The 17,988-nt window shown below is 70.5% G+C and overlaps 2 protein-coding genes across 3 annotated transcripts; both read right to left on the bottom strand.

The window, feature by feature from the left end:
* Positions 1-2,726: 2,726 nt before the first annotated feature.
* Positions 2,727-7,159, bottom strand: LOC135419236 (collagen alpha-2(I) chain-like). Its single transcript, XM_064665503.1, has 5 exons — positions 5,731-7,159; positions 5,506-5,574; positions 3,769-5,348; positions 3,544-3,612; positions 2,727-3,386 (listed from the first exon to the last, which is right to left on the bottom strand). Exons 3-5 carry the CDS (start codon positions 4,139-4,141, stop codon positions 3,010-3,012), a joined length of 819 nt encoding a protein of 272 aa, XP_064521573.1. The 5' UTR covers positions 4,142-5,348; positions 5,506-5,574; positions 5,731-7,159; the 3' UTR covers positions 2,727-3,009.
* Positions 7,160-8,171: 1,012 nt separating this feature from the next.
* On the bottom strand, positions 8,172-16,547 carry LOC135419235 (collagen alpha-2(I) chain-like). Of its 2 annotated transcripts, XR_010432861.1 has the most exons (9): positions 15,542-16,547; positions 15,317-15,385; positions 13,580-15,159; positions 13,355-13,423; positions 11,618-13,197; positions 11,393-11,461; positions 9,656-11,235; positions 9,431-9,499; positions 8,172-9,273 (listed from the first exon to the last, which is right to left on the bottom strand). XR_010432861.1 is itself a non-coding variant. In XM_064665502.1 (7 exons), the coding sequence occupies exons 5-7, from the start codon at positions 10,026-10,028 to the stop codon at positions 8,897-8,899; spliced, it is 819 nt and encodes a 272-aa protein (XP_064521572.1). In that variant the 5' UTR covers positions 10,029-11,235; positions 11,393-11,461; positions 11,618-13,197; positions 13,355-13,423; positions 13,580-14,118; the 3' UTR covers positions 8,172-8,896. The 2 variants fall into 2 exon arrangements, 1 of the variants encoding a protein (XP_064521572.1); XM_064665502.1 differs by lacking the exons at positions 15,317-15,385; positions 15,542-16,547 and having other exon boundaries at positions 13,580-14,118.
* Between the last annotated feature and the right edge of the window lie 1,441 nt (positions 16,548-17,988).

The following is a 17,988-nucleotide window of genomic DNA, read 5'->3' as shown; positions in this document are numbered from 1 at the left end:
TGGCACTGGCCCCGACTTACAGGGGGGCCCTGGGCCCAAAGGCCTGCGGAGGCTCCTTCTCTCCGCTTCGGGGGCCACCTGACCCGCTCCCCGCTAACGGGGCGGTCGCCCCGCACAGGCTGCCAGCTGAGGGAGCGCAAAGGCTCCCAGACCCGGACCCTGCTTACAGGCGGGTCCACGCCCAGGGAGCCACGGAGCTCGGCCTTCCCCCGCGGCATCAAGTACCTGGCTCAAGGGCCAGGCACCGGGGCTCGTGGCCTAAGGCCCTGAGCTGGGCCCCGAGGGCAGGGAGGGCACACGCCCAGCCCCACGCCCGTGAGAGGCCGGGGGACCCCGCGGGACACCCGCCTGATTACAGGGGGTCCCTCCAACCGCCCGCCGAGCAGGGGGGACGCACAAAGCCCCACTTAGGGGGCCGCCCCCCCCGAGGCCCGGCACTCCCAACAACGGCCTCGCGGCCTAAGGCCGGCAGGGACAGGGCCCCACCCCGAGGACGGGGGGAGGCCCACGCTGGCACATGGCCAGCAGGACGGGCGGCCCCCGGTGCCCGCGACGCCACCAGCGGGCTTCGCTCCCTCCTCGGGAACAGGGGGCGAGCCCGAGGCTCTCCTCTCCTGCTCGGCGCCGGGGCTGGCTCCCCACGGGTTGGTGCACAGAGCCCCTCTTTCCCTCCTGGGAAGTCTAAGCTACGCTGCCTACATCTCTACGGGGGCTACAGGAGGGACCAGCTCGCTCGCTCGCTCACTCACACCGACGGGACAAGGACACAAAGGGGGAACGTCCCAGAAGAGGGAGCAAGCTCTGTGCGCCGAGCCGTGGGGAGCCGGCCCTGCCGCCGAGCAGGAGAGGAGAGCCTCGGGCTTGCCCCTTGTTCCCGAGGACGGAGCGAAGCCGTTAGTGGCCCCGGGCTGCGCACGGGCCAAAAGGGCCTCAGCGTGCTGAGGGGCAAAGGGACACAGGCTGTGACACGCCCCGACTACGGGGGGGTCACTCTGGCCAGGGGCCGCCAGAAGGCACCAAAGGTGCCAAGGGAAAAAGCCCTGCCCTGCTTACAGGGCGGGCGGGCCGGGGGTCGGGAGAGCTCCGTTTCCCCCCTCGGGCGCGGAGGCGGGCACTCTCGCCCTCCTTACAGGGCGGTTGCCCCTCTCTCCGGGCAGCCACAGGAGCGCGATGGCAAAAGGCCAACGCCAAGCAAAGCAAAGGACCCGGCCCTGCTTACAGGGAGGTCGCCCAGCGCCAAGCCGGCCGGCGCAGCCGCAAGCTGCCCGCCGGACTCTGAGAGATCCCTGCCCCGGGGATGCCAGGGAGGGGCCTTTGCCCAGAGGGCCTCTCTCCCGCCCCCTCTTCAGCGCGAAGCCGACGCTCTTCTTCCTCGCTCTTGCCTCGCCGTCCCGCTCCACGGCTCTGCTTTCTTCTGGGAGGGCTCCTGCCAAGGCAGGAGGACGCAGCTCGGACTCCGAAGCTCCGAGTCCTTGCACCCAAGGAAAGCAGGACCCAGGGGCAGCTGCCCCAGCCACCACCCGCCCGCCCACTCGCAGGACCCCCCCACCTCCACACCACCCCCCGACTTCAGCCGCTCTCACCGCGGCGTCTTCCCGCGCCGGCGCTGCCGTCCCGCGCGACGCCTCTTCCGCTCTCTTCTCCGACGGCTTCTGCCAGGGCGGGAGGAGGCAGGTGGGCCCGAGAAACACCAGCTCCTCCCTACCAAGGCGACCCGCACCCCACGCCCCCGGAGGCACATCTCCAAGCCCCTCCCCGCCCACCCACAGGCCCCCCCCCAAAACTCTCCAAGCTTCACTTGGACTCACCACGGCGACGCACGGCGCAGTCCCACCCGGGCTGCGGGGAGCCGGGCCCTCTGGGCAAAGGCAGCTGGGCACGCGAAGCAGCGGCCAAAGAGGCTGCCGCCCTGCTTACAGGGGCCTCGGCCGCTGCCCGGACCACAAAGCGCCTGGGACACCAGGGCACTGGCCCCGACTTACAGGGGGGCCCTGGGCCCAAAGGCCTGCGGAGGCTCCTTCTCTCCGCTTCGGGGGCCACCTGACCCGCTCCCCGCTAACGGGGCGGTCGCCCCGCACAGGCTGCCAGCTGAGGGAGCGCAAAGGCTCCCAGACCCGGACCCTGCTTACAGGCGGGTCCACGCCCAGGGAGCCACGGAGCTCGGCCTTCCCCCGCGGCATCAAGTACCTGGCTCAAGGGCCAGGCACCGGGGCTCGTGGCCTAAGGCCCTGAGCTGGGCCCCGAGGGCAGGGAGGGCACACGCCCAGCCCCACGCCCGTGAGAGGCCGGGGGACCCCGCGGGACACCCGCCTGATTACAGGGGGTCCCTCCAACCGCCCGCCGAGCAGGGGGGACGCACAAAGCCCCACTTAGGGGGCCGCCCCCCCGAGGCCCGGCACTCCCAACAACGGCCTCGCGGCCTAAGGCCGGCAGGGACAGGGCCCCACCCCGAGGACGGGGGGAGGCCCACGCTGGCACATGGCCAGCAGGACGGGCGGCCCCCGGTGCCCGCGACGCCACCAGCGGGCTTCGCTCCCTCCTCGGGAACAGGGGGCGAGCCCGAGGCTCTCCTCTCCTGCTCGGCGCCGGGGCTGGCTCCCCACGGGTTGGTGCACAGAGCCCCTCTTTCCCTCCTGGGAAGTCTAAGCTACGCTGCCTACATCTCTACGGGGGCTACAGGAGGGACCAGCTCGCTCGCTCGCTCACTCACACCGACGGGACAAGGACACAAAGGGGGAACGTCCCAGAAGAGGGAGCAAGCTCTGTGCGCCGAGCCGTGGGGAGCCGGCCCTGCCGCCGAGCAGGAGAGGAGAGCCTCGGGCTTGCCCTTGTTCCCGAGGACGGAGCGAAGCCCGTTAGTGGCCCCGGGCTGCGCACGGGCCAAAAGGGCCTCAGCGTGCTGAGGGGCAAAGGGACACAGGCTGTGACACGCCCCGACTACGGGGGGTCACTCTGGCCAGGGGCCGCCAGAAGGCACCAAAGGTGCCAAGGGAAAAAGCCCTGCCCTGCTTACAGGGCGGGCGGGCCGGGGGTCGGGAGAGCTCCGTTTCCCCCCTCGGGCGCGGAGGCGGGCACTCTCGCCCTCCTTACAGGGCGGTTGCCCCTCTCTCCGGGCAGCCACAGGAGCGCGATGGCAAAAGGCCAACGCCAAGCAAAGCAAAGGACCCGGCCCTGCTTACAGGGAGGTCGCCCAGCGCCAAGCCGGCCGGCGCAGCCGCAAGCTGCCCGCCGGACTCTGAGGGATCCCTGCCCCGGGGATGCCAGGGAGGGGCCTTTGCCCAGAGGGCCTCTCTCCCGCCCCCTCTTCAGCGCGAAGCCGACGCTCTTCTTCCTCGCTCTTGCCTCGCCGTCCCGCTCCACGGCTCTGCTTTCTTCTGGGAGGGCTCCTGCCAAGGCAGGAGGACGCAGCTCGGACTCCGAAGCTCCGAGTCCTTGCACCCAAGGAAAGCAGGACCCAGGGGCAGCTGCCCCAGCCACCACCCGCCCGCCCACTCGCAGGACCCCCCCACCTCCACACCACCCCCCGACTTCAGCCGCTCTCACCGCGGCGTCTTCCCGCGCCGGCGCTGCCGTCCCGCGCGACGCCTCTTCCGCTCTCTTCTCCGACGGCTTCTGCCAGGGCGGGAGGAGGCAGGTGGGCCCGAGAAACACCAGCTCCTCCCTACCAAGGCGACCCGCACCCCACGCCCCCGGAGGCACATCTCCAAGCCCCTCCCCGCCCACCCACAGGCCCCCCCCCAAAACTCTCCAAGCTTCACTTGGACTCACCACGGCGACGCACGGCGCAGTCCCACCCGGGCTGCGGGGAGCCGGGCCCTCTGGGCAAAGGCAGCTGGGCACGCGAAGCAGCGGCCAAAGAGGCTGCCGCCCTGCTTACAGGGGCCTCCGGCCGCTGCCCGGACCACAAAGCGCCTGGGACACCAGGGCACTGGCCCCGACTTACAGGGGGGCCCTGGGCCCAAAGGCCTGCGGAGGCTCCTTCTCTCCGCTTCGGGGGCCACCTGACCCGCTCCCCGCTAACGGGGCGGTCGCCCCGCACAGGCTGCCAGCTGAGGGAGCGCAAAGGCTCCCAGACCCGGACCCTGCTTACAGGCGGGTCCACGCCCAGGGAGCCACGGAGCTCGGCCTTCCCCCGCGGCATCAAGTACCTGGCTCAAGGGCCAGGCACCGGGGCTCGTGGCCTAAGGCCCTGAGCTGGGCCCCGAGGGCAGGGAGGGCACACGCCCAGCCCCACGCCCGTGAGAGGCCGGGGGACCCCGCGGGACACCCGCCTGATTACAGGGGGTCCCTCCAACCGCCCGCCGAGCAGGGGGGACGCACAAAGCCCCACTTAGGGGGCCGCCCCCCCGAGGCCCGGCACTCCCAACAACGGCCTCGCGGCCTAAGGCCGGCAGGGACAGGGCCCCACCCCGAGGACGGGGGGAGGCCCACGCTGGCACATGGCCAGCAGGACGGGCGGCCCCCGGTGCCCGCGACGCCACCAGCGGGCTTCGCTCCCTCCTCGGGAACAGGGGGCGAGCCCGAGGCTCTCCTCTCCTGCTCGGCGCCGGGGCTGGCTCCCCACGGGTTGGTGCACAGAGCCCCTCTTTCCCTCCTGGGAAGTCTAAGCTACGCTGCCTACATCTCTACGGGGGCTACAGGAGGGACCAGCTCGCTCGCTCGCTCACTCACACCGACGGGACAAGGACACAAAGGGGGAACGTCCCAGAAGAGGGAGCAAGCTCTGTGCGCCGAGCCGTGGGGAGCCGGCCCTGCCGCCGAGCAGGAGAGGAGAGCCTCGGGCTTGCCCCTTGTTCCCGAGGACGGAGCGAAGCCCGTTAGTGGCCCCGGGCTGCGCACGGGCCAAAAGGGCCTCAGCGTGCTGAGGGGCAAAGGGACACAGGCTGTGACACGCCCCGACTACGGGGGGTCACTCTGGCCAGGGGCCGCCAGAAGGCACCAAAGGTGCCAAGGGAAAAAGCCCTGCCCTGCTTACAGGGCGGGCGGGCCGGGGGTCAGGAGAGCTCCGTTTCCCCCCTCGGGCGCGGAGGCGGGCACTCTCGCCCTCCTTACAGGGCGGTTGCCCCTCTCTCCGGGCAGCCACAGGAGCGCGATGGCAAAAGGCCAACGCCAAGCAAAGCAAAGGACCCGGCCCTGCTTACAGGGAGGTCGCCCAGCGCCAAGCCGGCCGGCGCAGCCGCAAGCTGCCCGCCGGACTCTGAGGGATCCCTGCCCCGGGGATGCCAGGGAGGGGCCTTTGCCCAGAGGGCCTCTCTCCCGCCCCCTCTTCAGCGCGAAGCCGACGCTCTTCTTCCTCGCTCTTGCCTCGCCGTCCCGCTCCACGGCTCTGCTTTCTTCTGGGAGGGCTCCTGCCAAGGCAGGAGGACGCAGCTCGGACTCCGAAGCTCCGAGTCCTTGCACCCAAGGAAAGCAGGACCCAGGGGCAGCTGCCCCAGCCACCACCCGCCCGCCCACTCGCAGGACCCCCCCACCTCCACACCACCCCCCGACTTCAGCCGCTCTCACCGCGGCGTCTTCCCGCGCCGGCGCTGCCGTCCCGCGCGACGCCTCTTCCGCTCTCTTCTCCGACGGCTTCTGCCAGGGCGGGAGGAGGCAGGTGGGCCCGAGAAACACCAGCTCCTCCCTACCAAGGCGACCCGCACCCCACGCCCCCGGAGGCACATCTCCAAGCCCCTCCCCGCCCACCCACAGGCCCCCCCCCAAAACTCTCCAAGCTTCACTTGGACTCACCACGGCGACGCACGGCGCAGTCCCACCCGGGCTGCGGGGAGCCGGGCCCTCTGGGCAAAGGCAGCTGGGCACGCGAAGCAGCGGCCAAAGAGGCTGCCGCCCTGCTTACAGGGGCCTCCGGCCGCTGCCCGGACCACAAAGCGCCTGGGACACCAGGGCACTGGCCCCGACTTACAGGGGGGCCCTGGGCCCAAAGGCCTGCGGAGGCTCCTTCTCTCCGCTTCGGGGGCCACCTGACCCGCTCCCCGCTAACGGGGCGGTCGCCCCGCACAGGCTGCCAGCTGAGGGAGCGCAAAGGCTCCCAGACCCGGACCCTGCTTACAGGCGGGTCCACGCCCAGGGAGCCACGGAGCTCGGCCTTCCCCCGCGGCATCAAGTACCTGGCTCAAGGGCCAGGCACCGGGGCTCGTGGCCTAAGGCCCTGAGCTGGGCCCCGAGGGCAGGGAGGGCACACGCCCAGCCCCACGCCCGTGAGAGGCCGGGGGACCCCGCGGGACACCCGCCTGATTACAGGGGGTCCCTCCAACCGCCCGCCGAGCAGGGGGGACGCACAAAGCCCCACTTAGGGGGCCGCCCCCCCGAGGCCCGGCACTCCCAACAACGGCCTCGCGGCCTAAGGCCGGCAGGGACAGGGCCCCACCCCGAGGACGGGGGGAGGCCCACGCTGGCACATGGCCAGCAGGACGGGCGGCCCCCGGTGCCCGCGACGCCACCAGCGGGCTTCGCTCCCTCCTCGGGAACAGGGGGCGAGCCCGAGGCTCTCCTCTCCTGCTCGGCGCCGGGGCTGGCTCCCCACGGGTTGGTGCACAGAGCCCCTCTTTCCCTCCTGGGAAGTCTAAGCTACGCTGCCTACATCTCTACGGGGGCTACAGGAGGGACCAGCTCGCTCGCTCGCTCACTCACACCGACGGGACAAGGACACAAAGGGGGAACGTCCCAGAAGAGGGAGCAAGCTCTGTGCGCCGAGCCGTGGGGAGCCGGCCCTGCCGCCGAGCAGGAGAGGAGAGCCTCGGGCTTGCCCCTTGTTCCCGAGGACGGAGCGAAGCCCGTTAGTGGCCCCGGGCTGCGCACGGGCCAAAAGGGCCTCAGCGTGCTGAGGGGCAAAGGGACACAGGCTGTGACACGCCCCGACTACGGGGGGGTCACTCTGGCCAGGGGCCGCCAGAAGGCACCAAAGGTGCCAAGGGAAAAAGCCCTGCCCTGCTTACAGGGCGGGCGGGCCGGGGGTCGGGAGAGCTCCGTTTCCCCCCTCGGGCGCGGAGGCGGGCACTCTCGCCCTCCTTACAGGGCGGTTGCCCCTCTCTCCGGGCAGCCACAGGAGCGCGATGGCAAAAGGCCAACGCCAAGCAAAGCAAAGGACCCGGCCCTGCTTACAGGGAGGTCGCCCAGCGCCAAGCCGGCCGGCGCAGCCGCAAGCTGCCCGCCGGACTCTGAGAGATCCCTGCCCCGGGGATGCCAGGGAGGGGCCTTTGCCCAGAGGGCCTCTCTCCCGCCCCCTCTTCAGCGCGAAGCCGACGCTCTTCTTCCTCGCTCTTGCCTCGCCGTCCCGCTCCACGGCTCTGCTTTCTTCTGGGAGGGCTCCTGCCAAGGCAGGAGGACGCAGCTCGGACTCCGAAGCTCCGAGTCCTTGCACCCAAGGAAAGCAGGACCCAGGGGCAGCTGCCCCAGCCACCACCCGCCCGCCCACTCGCAGGACCCCCCCACCTCCACACCACCCCCCGACTTCAGCCGCTCTCACCGCGGCGTCTTCCCGCGCCGGCGCTGCCGTCCCGCGCGACGCCTCTTCCGCTCTCTTCTCCGACGGCTTCTGCCAGGGCGGGAGGAGGCAGGTGGGCCCGAGAAACACCAGCTCCTCCCTACCAAGGCGACCCGCACCCCACGCCCCCGGAGGCACATCTCCAAGCCCCTCCCCGCCCACCCACAGGCCCCCCCCCAAAACTCTCCAAGCTTCACTTGGACTCACCACGGCGACGCACGGCGCAGTCCCACCCGGGCTGCGGGGAGCCGGGCCCTCTGGGCAAAGGCAGCTGGGCACGCGAAGCAGCGGCCAAAGAGGCTGCCGCCCTGCTTACAGGGGCCTCCGGCCGCTGCCCGGACCACAAAGCGCCTGGGACACCAGGGCACTGGCCCCGACTTACAGGGGGGCCCTGGGCCCAAAGGCCTGCGGAGGCTCCTTCTCTCCGCTTCGGGGGCCACCTGACCCGCTCCCCGCTAACGGGGCGGTCGCCCCGCACAGGCTGCCAGCTGAGGGAGCGCAAAGGCTCCCAGACCCGGACCCTGCTTACAGGCGGGTCCACGCCCAGGGAGCCACGGAGCTCGGCCTTCCCCCGCGGCATCAAGTACCTGGCTCAAGGGCCAGGCACCGGGGCTCGTGGCCTAAGGCCCTGAGCTGGGCCCCGAGGGCAGGGAGGGCACACGCCCAGCCCCACGCCCGTGAGAGGCCGGGGGACCCCGCGGGACACCCGCCTGATTACAGGGGGTCCCTCCAACCGCCCGCCGAGCAGGGGGGACGCACAAAGCCCCACTTAGGGGGCCGCCCCCCCGAGGCCCGGCACTCCCAACAACGGCCTCGCGGCCTAAGGCCGGCAGGGACAGGGCCCCACCCCGAGGACGGGGGGAGGCCCACGCTGGCACATGGCCAGCAGGACGGGCGGCCCCCGGTGCCCGCGACGCCACCAGCGGGCTTCGCTCCCTCCTCGGGAACAGGGGGCGAGCCCGAGGCTCTCCTCTCCTGCTCGGCGCCGGGGCTGGCTCCCCACGGGTTGGTGCACAGAGCCCCTCTTTCCCTCCTGGGAAGTCTAAGCTACGCTGCCTACATCTCTACGGGGGCTACAGGAGGGACCAGCTCGCTCGCTCGCTCACTCACACCGACGGGACAAGGACACAAAGGGGGAACGTCCCAGAAGAGGGAGCAAGCTCTGTGCGCCGAGCCGTGGGGAGCCGGCCCTGCCGCCGAGCAGGAGAGGAGAGCCTCGGGCTTGCCCCTTGTTCCCGAGGACGGAGCGAAGCCCGTTAGTGGCCCCGGGCTGCGCACGGGCCAAAAGGGCCTCAGCGTGCTGAGGGGCAAAGGGACACAGGCTGTGACACGCCCCGACTACGGGGGGTCACTCTGGCCAGGGGCCGCCAGAAGGCACCAAAGGTGCCAAGGGAAAAAGCCCTGCCCTGCTTACAGGGCGGGCGGGCCGGGGGTCGGGAGAGCTCCGTTTCCCCCCTCGGGCGCGGAGGCGGGCACTCTCGCCCTCCTTACAGGGCGGTTGCCCCTCTCTCCGGGCAGCCACAGGAGCGCGATGGCAAAAGGCCAACGCCAAGCAAAGCAAAGGACCCGGCCCTGCTTACAGGGAGGTCGCCCAGCGCCAAGCCGGCCGGCGCAGCCGCAAGCTGCCCGCCGGACTCTGAGGGATCCCTGCCCCGGGGATGCCAGGGAGGGGCCTTTGCCCAGAGGGCCTCTCTCCCGCCCCCTCTTCAGCGCGAAGCCGACGCTCTTCTTCCTCGCTCTTGCCTCGCCGTCCCGCTCCACGGCTCTGCTTTCTTCTGGGAGGGCTCCTGCCAAGGCAGGAGGACGCAGCTCGGACTCCGAAGCTCCGAGTCCTTGCACCCAAGGAAAGCAGGACCCAGGGGCAGCTGCCCCAGCCACCACCCGCCCGCCCACTCGCAGGACCCCCCCACCTCCACACCACCCCCCGACTTCAGCCGCTCTCACCGCGGCGTCTTCCCGCGCCGGCGCTGCCGTCCCGCGCGACGCCTCTTCCGCTCTCTTCTCCGACGGCTTCTGCCAGGGCGGGAGGAGGCAGGTGGGCCCGAGAAACACCAGCTCCTCCCTACCAAGGCGACCCGCACCCCACGCCCCCGGAGGCACATCTCCAAGCCCCTCCCCGCCCACCCACAGGCCCCCCCCCAAAACTCTCCAAGCTTCACTTGGACTCACCACGGCGACGCACGGCGCAGTCCCACCCGGGCTGCGGGGAGCCGGGCCCTCTGGGCAAAGGCAGCTGGGCACGCGAAGCAGCGGCCAAAGAGGCTGCCGCCCTGCTTACAGGGGCCTCCGGCCGCTGCCCGGACCACAAAGCGCCTGGGACACCAGGGCACTGGCCCCGACTTACAGGGGGGCCCTGGGCCCAAAGGCCTGCGGAGGCTCCTTCTCTCCGCTTCGGGGGCCACCTGACCCGCTCCCCGCTAACGGGGCGGTCGCCCCGCACAGGCTGCCAGCTGAGGGAGCGCAAAGGCTCCCAGACCCGGACCCTGCTTACAGGCGGGTCCACGCCCAGGGAGCCACGGAGCTCGGCCTTCCCCCGCGGCATCAAGTACCTGGCTCAAGGGCCAGGCACCGGGGCTCGTGGCCTAAGGCCCTGAGCTGGGCCCCGAGGGCAGGGAGGGCACACGCCCAGCCCCACGCCCGTGAGAGGCCGGGGGACCCCGCGGGACACCCGCCTGATTACAGGGGGTCCCTCCAACCGCCCGCCGAGCAGGGGGGACGCACAAAGCCCCACTTAGGGGGCCGCCCCCCCGAGGCCCGGCACTCCCAACAACGGCCTCGCGGCCTAAGGCCGGCAGGGACAGGGCCCCACCCCGAGGACGGGGGGAGGCCCACGCTGGCACATGGCCAGCAGGACGGGCGGCCCCCGGTGCCCGCGACGCCACCAGCGGGCTTCGCTCCCTCCTCGGGAACAGGGGGCGAGCCCGAGGCTCTCCTCTCCTGCTCGGCGCCGGGGCTGGCTCCCCACGGGTTGGTGCACAGAGCCCCTCTTTCCCTCCTGGGAAGTCTAAGCTACGCTGCCTACATCTCTACGGGGGCTACAGGAGGGACCAGCTCGCTCGCTCGCTCACTCACACCGACGGGACAAGGACACAAAGGGGGAACGTCCCAGAAGAGGGAGCAAGCTCTGTGCGCCGAGCCGTGGGGAGCCGGCCCTGCCGCCGAGCAGGAGAGGAGAGCCTCGGGCTTGCCCCTTGTTCCCGAGGACGGAGCGAAGCCCGTTAGTGGCCCCGGGCTGCGCACGGGCCAAAAGGGCCTCAGCGTGCTGAGGGGCAAAGGGACACAGGCTGTGACACGCCCCGACTACGGGGGGTCACTCTGGCCAGGGGCCGCCAGAAGGCACCAAAGGTGCCAAGGGAAAAAGCCCTGCCCTGCTTACAGGGCGGGCGGGCCGGGGGTCGGGAGAGCTCCGTTTCCCCCCTCGGGCGCGGAGGCGGGCACTCTCGCCCTCCTTACAGGGCGGTTGCCCCTCTCTCCGGGCAGCCACAGGAGCGCGATGGCAAAAGGCCAACGCCAAGCAAAGCAAAGGACCCGGCCCTGCTTACAGGGAGGTCGCCCAGCGCCAAGCCGGCCGGCGCAGCCGCAAGCTGCCCGCCGGACTCTGAGGGATCCCTGCCCCGGGGATGCCAGGGAGGGGCCTTTGCCCAGAGGGCCTCTCTCCCGCCCCCTCTTCAGCGCGAAGCCGACGCTCTTCTTCCTCGCTCTTGCCTCGCCGTCCCGCTCCACGGCTCTGCTTTCTTCTGGGAGGGCTCCTGCCAAGGCAGGAGGACGCAGCTCGGACTCCGAAGCTCCGAGTCCTTGCACCCAAGGAAAGCAGGACCCAGGGGCAGCTGCCCCAGCCACCACCCGCCCGCCCACTCGCAGGACCCCCCCACCTCCACACCACCCCCCGACTTCAGCCGCTCTCACCGCGGCGTCTTCCCGCGCCGGCGCTGCCGTCCCGCGCGACGCCTCTTCCGCTCTCTTCTCCGACGGCTTCTGCCAGGGCGGGAGGAGGCAGGTGGGCCCGAGAAACACCAGCTCCTCCCTACCAAGGCGACCCGCACCCCACGCCCCCGGAGGCACATCTCCAAGCCCCTCCCCGCCCACCCACAGGCCCCCCCCCAAAACTCTCCAAGCTTCACTTGGACTCACCACGGCGACGCACGGCGCAGTCCCACCCGGGCTGCGGGGAGCCGGGCCCTCTGGGCAAAGGCAGCTGGGCACGCGAAGCAGCGGCCAAAGAGGCTGCCGCCCTGCTTACAGGGGCCTCCGGCCGCTGCCCGGACCACAAAGCGCCTGGGACACCAGGGCACTGGCCCCGACTTACAGGGGGGCCCTGGGCCCAAAGGCCTGCGGAGGCTCCTTCTCTCCGCTTCGGGGGCCACCTGACCCGCTCCCCGCTAACGGGGCGGTCGCCCCGCACAGGCTGCCAGCTGAGGGAGCGCAAAGGCTCCCAGACCCGGACCCTGCTTACAGGCGGGTCCACGCCCAGGGAGCCACGGAGCTCGGCCTTCCCCCGCGGCATCAAGTACCTGGCTCAAGGGCCAGGCACCGGGGCTCGTGGCCTAAGGCCCTGAGCTGGGCCCCGAGGGCAGGGAGGGCACACGCCCAGCCCCACGCCCGTGAGAGGCCGGGGGACCCCGCGGGACACCCGCCTGATTACAGGGGGTCCCTCCAACCGCCCGCCGAGCAGGGGGGACGCACAAAGCCCCACTTAGGGGGCCGCCCCCCCGAGGCCCGGCACTCCCAACAACGGCCTCGCGGCCTAAGGCCGGCAGGGACAGGGCCCCACCCCGAGGACGGGGGGAGGCCCACGCTGGCACATGGCCAGCAGGACGGGCGGCCCCCGGTGCCCGCGACGCCACCAGCGGGCTTCGCTCCCTCCTCGGGAACAGGGGGCGAGCCCGAGGCTCTCCTCTCCTGCTCGGCGCCGGGGCTGGCTCCCCACGGGTTGGTGCACAGAGCCCCTCTTTCCCTCCTGGGAAGTCTAAGCTACGCTGCCTACATCTCTACGGGGGCTACAGGAGGGACCAGCTCGCTCGCTCGCTCACTCACACCGACGGGACAAGGACACAAAGGGGGAACGTCCCAGAAGAGGGAGCAAGCTCTGTGCGCCGAGCCGTGGGGAGCCGGCCCTGCCGCCGAGCAGGAGAGGAGAGCCTCGGGCTTGCCCCTTGTTCCCGAGGACGGAGCGAAGCCCGTTAGTGGCCCCGGGCTGCGCACGGGCCAAAAGGGCCTCAGCGTGCTGAGGGGCAAAGGGACACAGGCTGTGACACGCCCCGACTACGGGGGGTCACTCTGGCCAGGGGCCGCCAGAAGGCACCAAAGGTGCCAAGGGAAAAAGCCCTGCCCTGCTTACAGGGCGGGCGGGCCGGGGGTCGGGAGAGCTCCGTTTCCCCCCTCGGGCGCGGAGGCGGGCACTCTCGCCCTCCTTACAGGGCGGTTGCCCCTCTCTCCGGGCAGCCACAGGAGCGCGATGGCAAAAGGCCAACGCCAAGCAAAGCAAAGGACCCGGCCCTGCTTACAGGGAGGTCGCCCAGCGCCAAGCCGGCCGGCGCAGCCGCAAGCTGCCCGCCGGACTCTGAGGGATCCCTGCCCCGGGGATGCCAGGGAGGGGCCTTTGCCCAGAGGGCCTCTCTCCCGCCCCCTCTTCAGCGCGAAGCCGACGCTCTTCTTCCTCGCTCTTGCCTCGCCGTCCCGCTCCACGGCTCTGCTTTCTTCTGGGAGGGCTCCTGCCAAGGCAGGAGGACGCAGCTCGGACTCCGAAGCTCCGAGTCCTTGCACCCAAGGAAAGCAGGACCCAGGGGCAGCTGCCCCAGCCACCACCCGCCCGCCCACTCGCAGGACCCCCCCACCTCCACACCACCCCCCGACTTCAGCCGCTCTCACCGCGGCGTCTTCCCGCGCCGGCGCTGCCGTCCCGCGCGACGCCTCTTCCGCTCTCTTCTCCGACGGCTTCTGCCAGGGCGGGAGGAGGCAGGTGGGCCCGAGAAACACCAGCTCCTCCCTACCAAGGCGACCCGCACCCCACGCCCCCGGAGGCACATCTCCAAGCCCCTCCCCGCCCACCCACAGGCCCCCCCCCAAAACTCTCCAAGCTTCACTTGGACTCACCACGGCGACGCACGGCGCAGTCCCACCCGGGCTGCGGGGAGCCGGGCCCTCTGGGCAAAGGCAGCTGGGCACGCGAAGCAGCGGCCAAAGAGGCTGCCGCCCTGCTTACAGGGGCCTCCGGCCGCTGCCCGGACCACAAAGCGCCTGGGACACCAGGGCACTGGCCCCGACTTACAGGGGGGCCCTGGGCCCAAAGGCCTGCGGAGGCTCCTTCTCTCCGCTTCGGGGGCCACCTGACCCGCTCCCCGCTAACGGGGCGGTCGCCCCGCACAGGCTGCCAGCTGAGGGAGCGCAAAGGCTCCCAGACCCGGACCCTGCTTACAGGCGGGTCCACGCCCAGGGAGCCACGGAGCTCGGCCTTCCCCCGCGGCATCAAGTACCTGGCTCAAGGGCCAGGCACCGGGGCTCGTGGCCTAAGGCCCTGAGCTGGGCCCCGAGGGCAGGGAGGGCACACGCCCAGCCCCACGCCCGTGAGAGGCCGGGGGACCCCGCGGGACACCCGCCTGATTACAGGGGGTCCCTCCAACCGCCCACCGAGCAGGGGGGACGCACAAAGCCCCACTTAGGGGGCCGCCCCCCCGAGGCCCGGCACTCCCAACAACGGCCTCGCGGCCTAAGGCCGGCAGGGACAGGGCCCCACCCCGAGGACGGGGGGAGGCCCACGCTGGCACATGGCCAGCAGGACGGGCGGCCCCCGGTGCCCGCGACGCCACCAGCGGGCTTCGCTCCCTCCTCGGGAACAGGGGGCGAGCCCGAGGCTCTCCTCTCCTGCTCGGCGCCGGGGCTGGCTCCCCACGGGTTGGTGCACAGAGCCCCTCTTTCCCTCCTGGGAAGTCTAAGCTACGCTGCCTACATCTCTACGGGGGCTACAGGAGGGACCAGCTCGCTCGCTCGCTCACTCACACCGACGGGACAAGGACACAAAGGGGGAACGTCCCAGAAGAGGGAGCAAGCTCTGTGCGCCGAGCCGTGGGGAGCCGGCCCTGCCGCCGAGCAGGAGAGGAGAGCCTCGGGCTTGCCCCTTGTTCCCGAGGACGGAGCGAAGCCCGTTAGTGGCCCCGGGCTGCGCACGGGCCAAAAGGGCCTCAGCGTGCTGAGGGGCAAAGGGACACAGGCTGTGACACGCCCCGACTACGGGGGGTCACTCTGGCCAGGGGCCGCCAGAAGGCACCAAAGGTGCCAAGGGAAAAAGCCCTGCCCTGCTTACAGGGCGGGCGGGCCGGGGGTCGGGAGAGCTCCGTTTCCCCCCTCGGGCGCGGAGGCGGGCACTCTCGCCCTCCTTACAGGGCGGTTGCCCCTCTCTCCGGGCAGCCACAGGAGCGCGATGGCAAAAGGCCAACGCCAAGCAAAGCAAAGGACCCGGCCCTGCTTACAGGGAGGTCGCCCAGCGCCAAGCCGGCCGGCGCAGCCGCAAGCTGCCCGCCGGACTCTGAGGGATCCCTGCCCCGGGGATGCCAGGGAGGGGCCTTTGCCCAGAGGGCCTCTCTCCCGCCCCCTCTTCAGCGCGAAGCCGACGCTCTTCTTCCTCGCTCTTGCCTCGCCGTCCCGCTCCACGGCTCTGCTTTCTTCTGGGAGGGCTCCTGCCAAGGCAGGAGGACGCAGCTCGGACTCCGAAGCTCCGAGTCCTTGCACCCAAGGAAAGCAGGACCCAGGGGCAGCTGCCCCAGCCACCACCCGCCCGCCCACTCGCAGGACCCCCCCACCTCCACACCACCCCCCGACTTCAGCCGCTCTCACCGCGGCGTCTTCCCGCGCCGGCGCTGCCGTCCCGCGCGACGCCTCTTCCGCTCTCTTCTCCGACGGCTTCTGCCAGGGCGGGAGGAGGCAGGTGGGCCCGAGAAACACCAGCTCCTCCCTACCAAGGCGACCCGCACCCCACGCCCCCGGAGGCACATCTCCAAGCCCCTCCCCGCCCACCCACAGGCCCCCCCCCAAAACTCTCCAAGCTTCACTTGGACTCACCACGGCGACGCACGGCGCAGTCCCACCCGGGCTGCGGGGAGCCGGGCCCTCTGGGCAAAGGCAGCTGGGCACGCGAAGCAGCGGCCAAAGAGGCTGCCGCCCTGCTTACAGGGGCCTCCGGCCGCTGCCCGGACCACAAAGCGCCTGGGACACCAGGGCACTGGCCCCGACTTACAGGGGGGCCCTGGGCCCAAAGGCCTGCGGAGGCTCCTTCTCTCCGCTTCGGGGGCCACCTGACCCGCTCCCCGCTAACGGGGCGGTCGCCCCGCACAGGCTGCCAGCTGAGGGAGCGCAAAGGCTCCCAGACCCGGACCCTGCTTACAGGCGGGTCCACGCCCAGGGAGCCACGGAGCTCGGCCTTCCCCCGCGGCATCAAGTACCTGGCTCAAGGGCCAGGCACCGGGGCTCGTGGCCTAAGGCCCTGAGCTGGGCCCCGAGGGCAGGGAGGGCACACGCCCAGCCCCACGCCCGTGAGAGGCCGGGGGACCCCGCGGGACACCCGCCTGATTACAGGGGGTCCCTCCAACCGCCCGCCGAGCAGGGGGGACGCACAAAGCCCCACTTAGGGGGCCGCCCCCCCGAGGCCCGGCACTCCCAACAACGGCCTCGCGGCCTAAGGCCGGCAGGGACAGGGCCCCACCCCGAGGACGGGGGGAGGCCCACGCTGGCACATGGCCAGCAGGACGGGCGGCCCCCGGTGCCCGCGACGCCACCAGCGGGCTTCGCTCCCTCCTCGGGAACAGGGGGCGAGCCCGAGGCTCTCCTCTCCTGCTCGGCGCCGGGGCTGGCTCCCCACGGGTTGGTGCACAGAGCCCCTCTTTCCCTCCTGGGAAGTCTAAGCTACGCTGCCTACATCTCTACGGGGGCTACAGGAGGGACCAGCTCGCTCGCTCGCTCACTCACACCGACGGGACAAGGACACAAAGGGGGAATGTCCCAGAAGAGGGAGCAAGCTCTGTGCGCCGAGCCGTGGGGAGCCGGCCCTGCCGCCGAGCAGGAGAGGAGAGCCTCGGGCTTGCCCCTTGTTCCCGAGGACGGAGCGAAGCCCGTTAGTGGCCCCGGGCTGCGCACGGGCCAAAAGGGCCTCAGCGTGCTGAGGGGCAAAGGGACACAGGCTGTGACACGCCCCGACTACGGGGGGTCACTCTGGCCAGGGGCCGCCAGAAGGCACCAAAGGTGCCAAGGGAAAAAGCCCTGCCCTGCTTACAGGGCGGGCGGGCCGGGGGTCGGGAGAGCTCCGTTTCCCCCCTCGGGCGCGGAGGCGGGCACTCTCGCCCTCCTTACAGGGCGGTTGCCCCTCTCTCCGGGCAGCCACAGGAGCGCGATGGCAAAAGGCCAACGCCAAGCAAAGCAAAGGACCCAGCCCTGCTTACAGGGAGGTCGCCCAGCGCCAAGCCGGCCGGCGCAGCCGCAAGCTGCCCGCCGGACTCTGAGGGATCCCTGCCCCGGGGATGCCAGGGAGGGGCCTTTGCCCAGAGGGTCTCACTTGTGCCCCCTCTTGAGCTCGACGCTGCTGCTCGTCTTCTTCGCTCTTGCCTCGAAGTTGCACTCCAGTCTCTTCTTTCTTCTCCAACAGCTTCTGCCAAAGCAGGAGTACACAGTTGAGCCTGAGAAACACCAGCTCCTCCCCAAGAAGGAAAACATCCCTACACCCCCAGAGGGAGATCCCTAAGCCACTACCCACCCACCCACCCTACCACAGGCCCCCCCACCTCCACCAATCCCTCCAAACTTCACTTGGGTTAGGGCACCAGCAGCAGCATCATCTGCAGGGGCTGCGACGAGGGGGCAACGGATGGACTGCTGTTGCTGGGTCAGGGGGGTCCCGTAACTCCCTTTGGCCGCGCAGTGGCCGTGAGACTTCTGCAGAACTATGGACACAGCCAGCTTACTGCTGTCATGAGGCGCAAGTTAAAGTGCCTCTTCCATCACCACCGGTTCAACCAACAGCCAACAAATGCACAACAGTTAAAACACCACCGTGGCACTCCTACCAAGAAACCAACCCACAGCCCTCACCAGCCTCAAAACAGCTTCTATGCCGAAGACGGCCTGATGGAAGAGGAAGATTAGAAATTGACACCCTAGAAATCTTAGCCGAGCTGTGGCAAACCGAACTCAGCGAGATGAGAGAACCAGAAAGAAGACAAGCAGTTTTGGATCCTGCAGAAGAGGAAGAACAGCAAACATGGCTACAGCTACTACTTCAGCTCAAAGAAGAGAATACAGACTGGGAAAGCACACAAAACACAAAACATATTCCTCAGCCCAAGCCGAGACCATCAGTGAAGTCAAAGCTACCAATGTTAAAATGGACAATATATATATTGGCTACGTTGCTAACAATAGCAGCTGCTGGTTTTATGCTGCGAGAATTTCAGCTGGAACAACACAATTCACCTATTGACACAACCAACAATCTAAAGGTAACATTGCAAAACACAGCA

The sequence above is a fragment of the Pseudopipra pipra genome, chromosome 9 (assembly GCF_036250125.1).
Source record: "Pseudopipra pipra isolate bDixPip1 chromosome 9, bDixPip1.hap1, whole genome shotgun sequence".
In the NCBI taxonomy this organism is placed as follows: Eukaryota; Metazoa; Chordata; class Aves; order Passeriformes; family Pipridae; genus Pseudopipra; species Pseudopipra pipra.
The sequence above is the reverse complement of the archived record's forward strand: the minus strand, read 5'-3'. Positions and strand labels throughout refer to the sequence as shown.

What these genes read in the sequence shown, in the direction of transcription:
- LOC135419236 (XM_064665503.1), bottom strand. Translation starts at nt 4,141, where the DNA reads ATGCCGCGGGGGAAGGCCGAGCTCCGTGGCTCCCTGGGCGTGGACCCG. An exon ending in CTGCGCCGTGCGTCGCCGTG is followed by an intron (nt 3,613 to 3,768) that starts GTGAGTCCAAGT and finishes CCGCCCTGGCAG; the next exon opens with AAGCCGTCGGAGAAGAGAGC. An exon ending in CGGCGCGGGAAGACGCCGCG is followed by an intron (nt 3,387 to 3,543) that starts GTGAGAGCGGCT and finishes CTGCCTTGGCAG; the next exon opens with GAGCCCTCCCAGAAGAAAGC.
- LOC135419235 (XM_064665502.1), bottom strand. Translation starts at nt 10,028, where the DNA reads ATGCCGCGGGGGAAGGCCGAGCTCCGTGGCTCCCTGGGCGTGGACCCG. An exon ending in CTGCGCCGTGCGTCGCCGTG is followed by an intron (nt 9,500 to 9,655) that starts GTGAGTCCAAGT and finishes CCGCCCTGGCAG; the next exon opens with AAGCCGTCGGAGAAGAGAGC. An exon ending in CGGCGCGGGAAGACGCCGCG is followed by an intron (nt 9,274 to 9,430) that starts GTGAGAGCGGCT and finishes CTGCCTTGGCAG; the next exon opens with GAGCCCTCCCAGAAGAAAGC.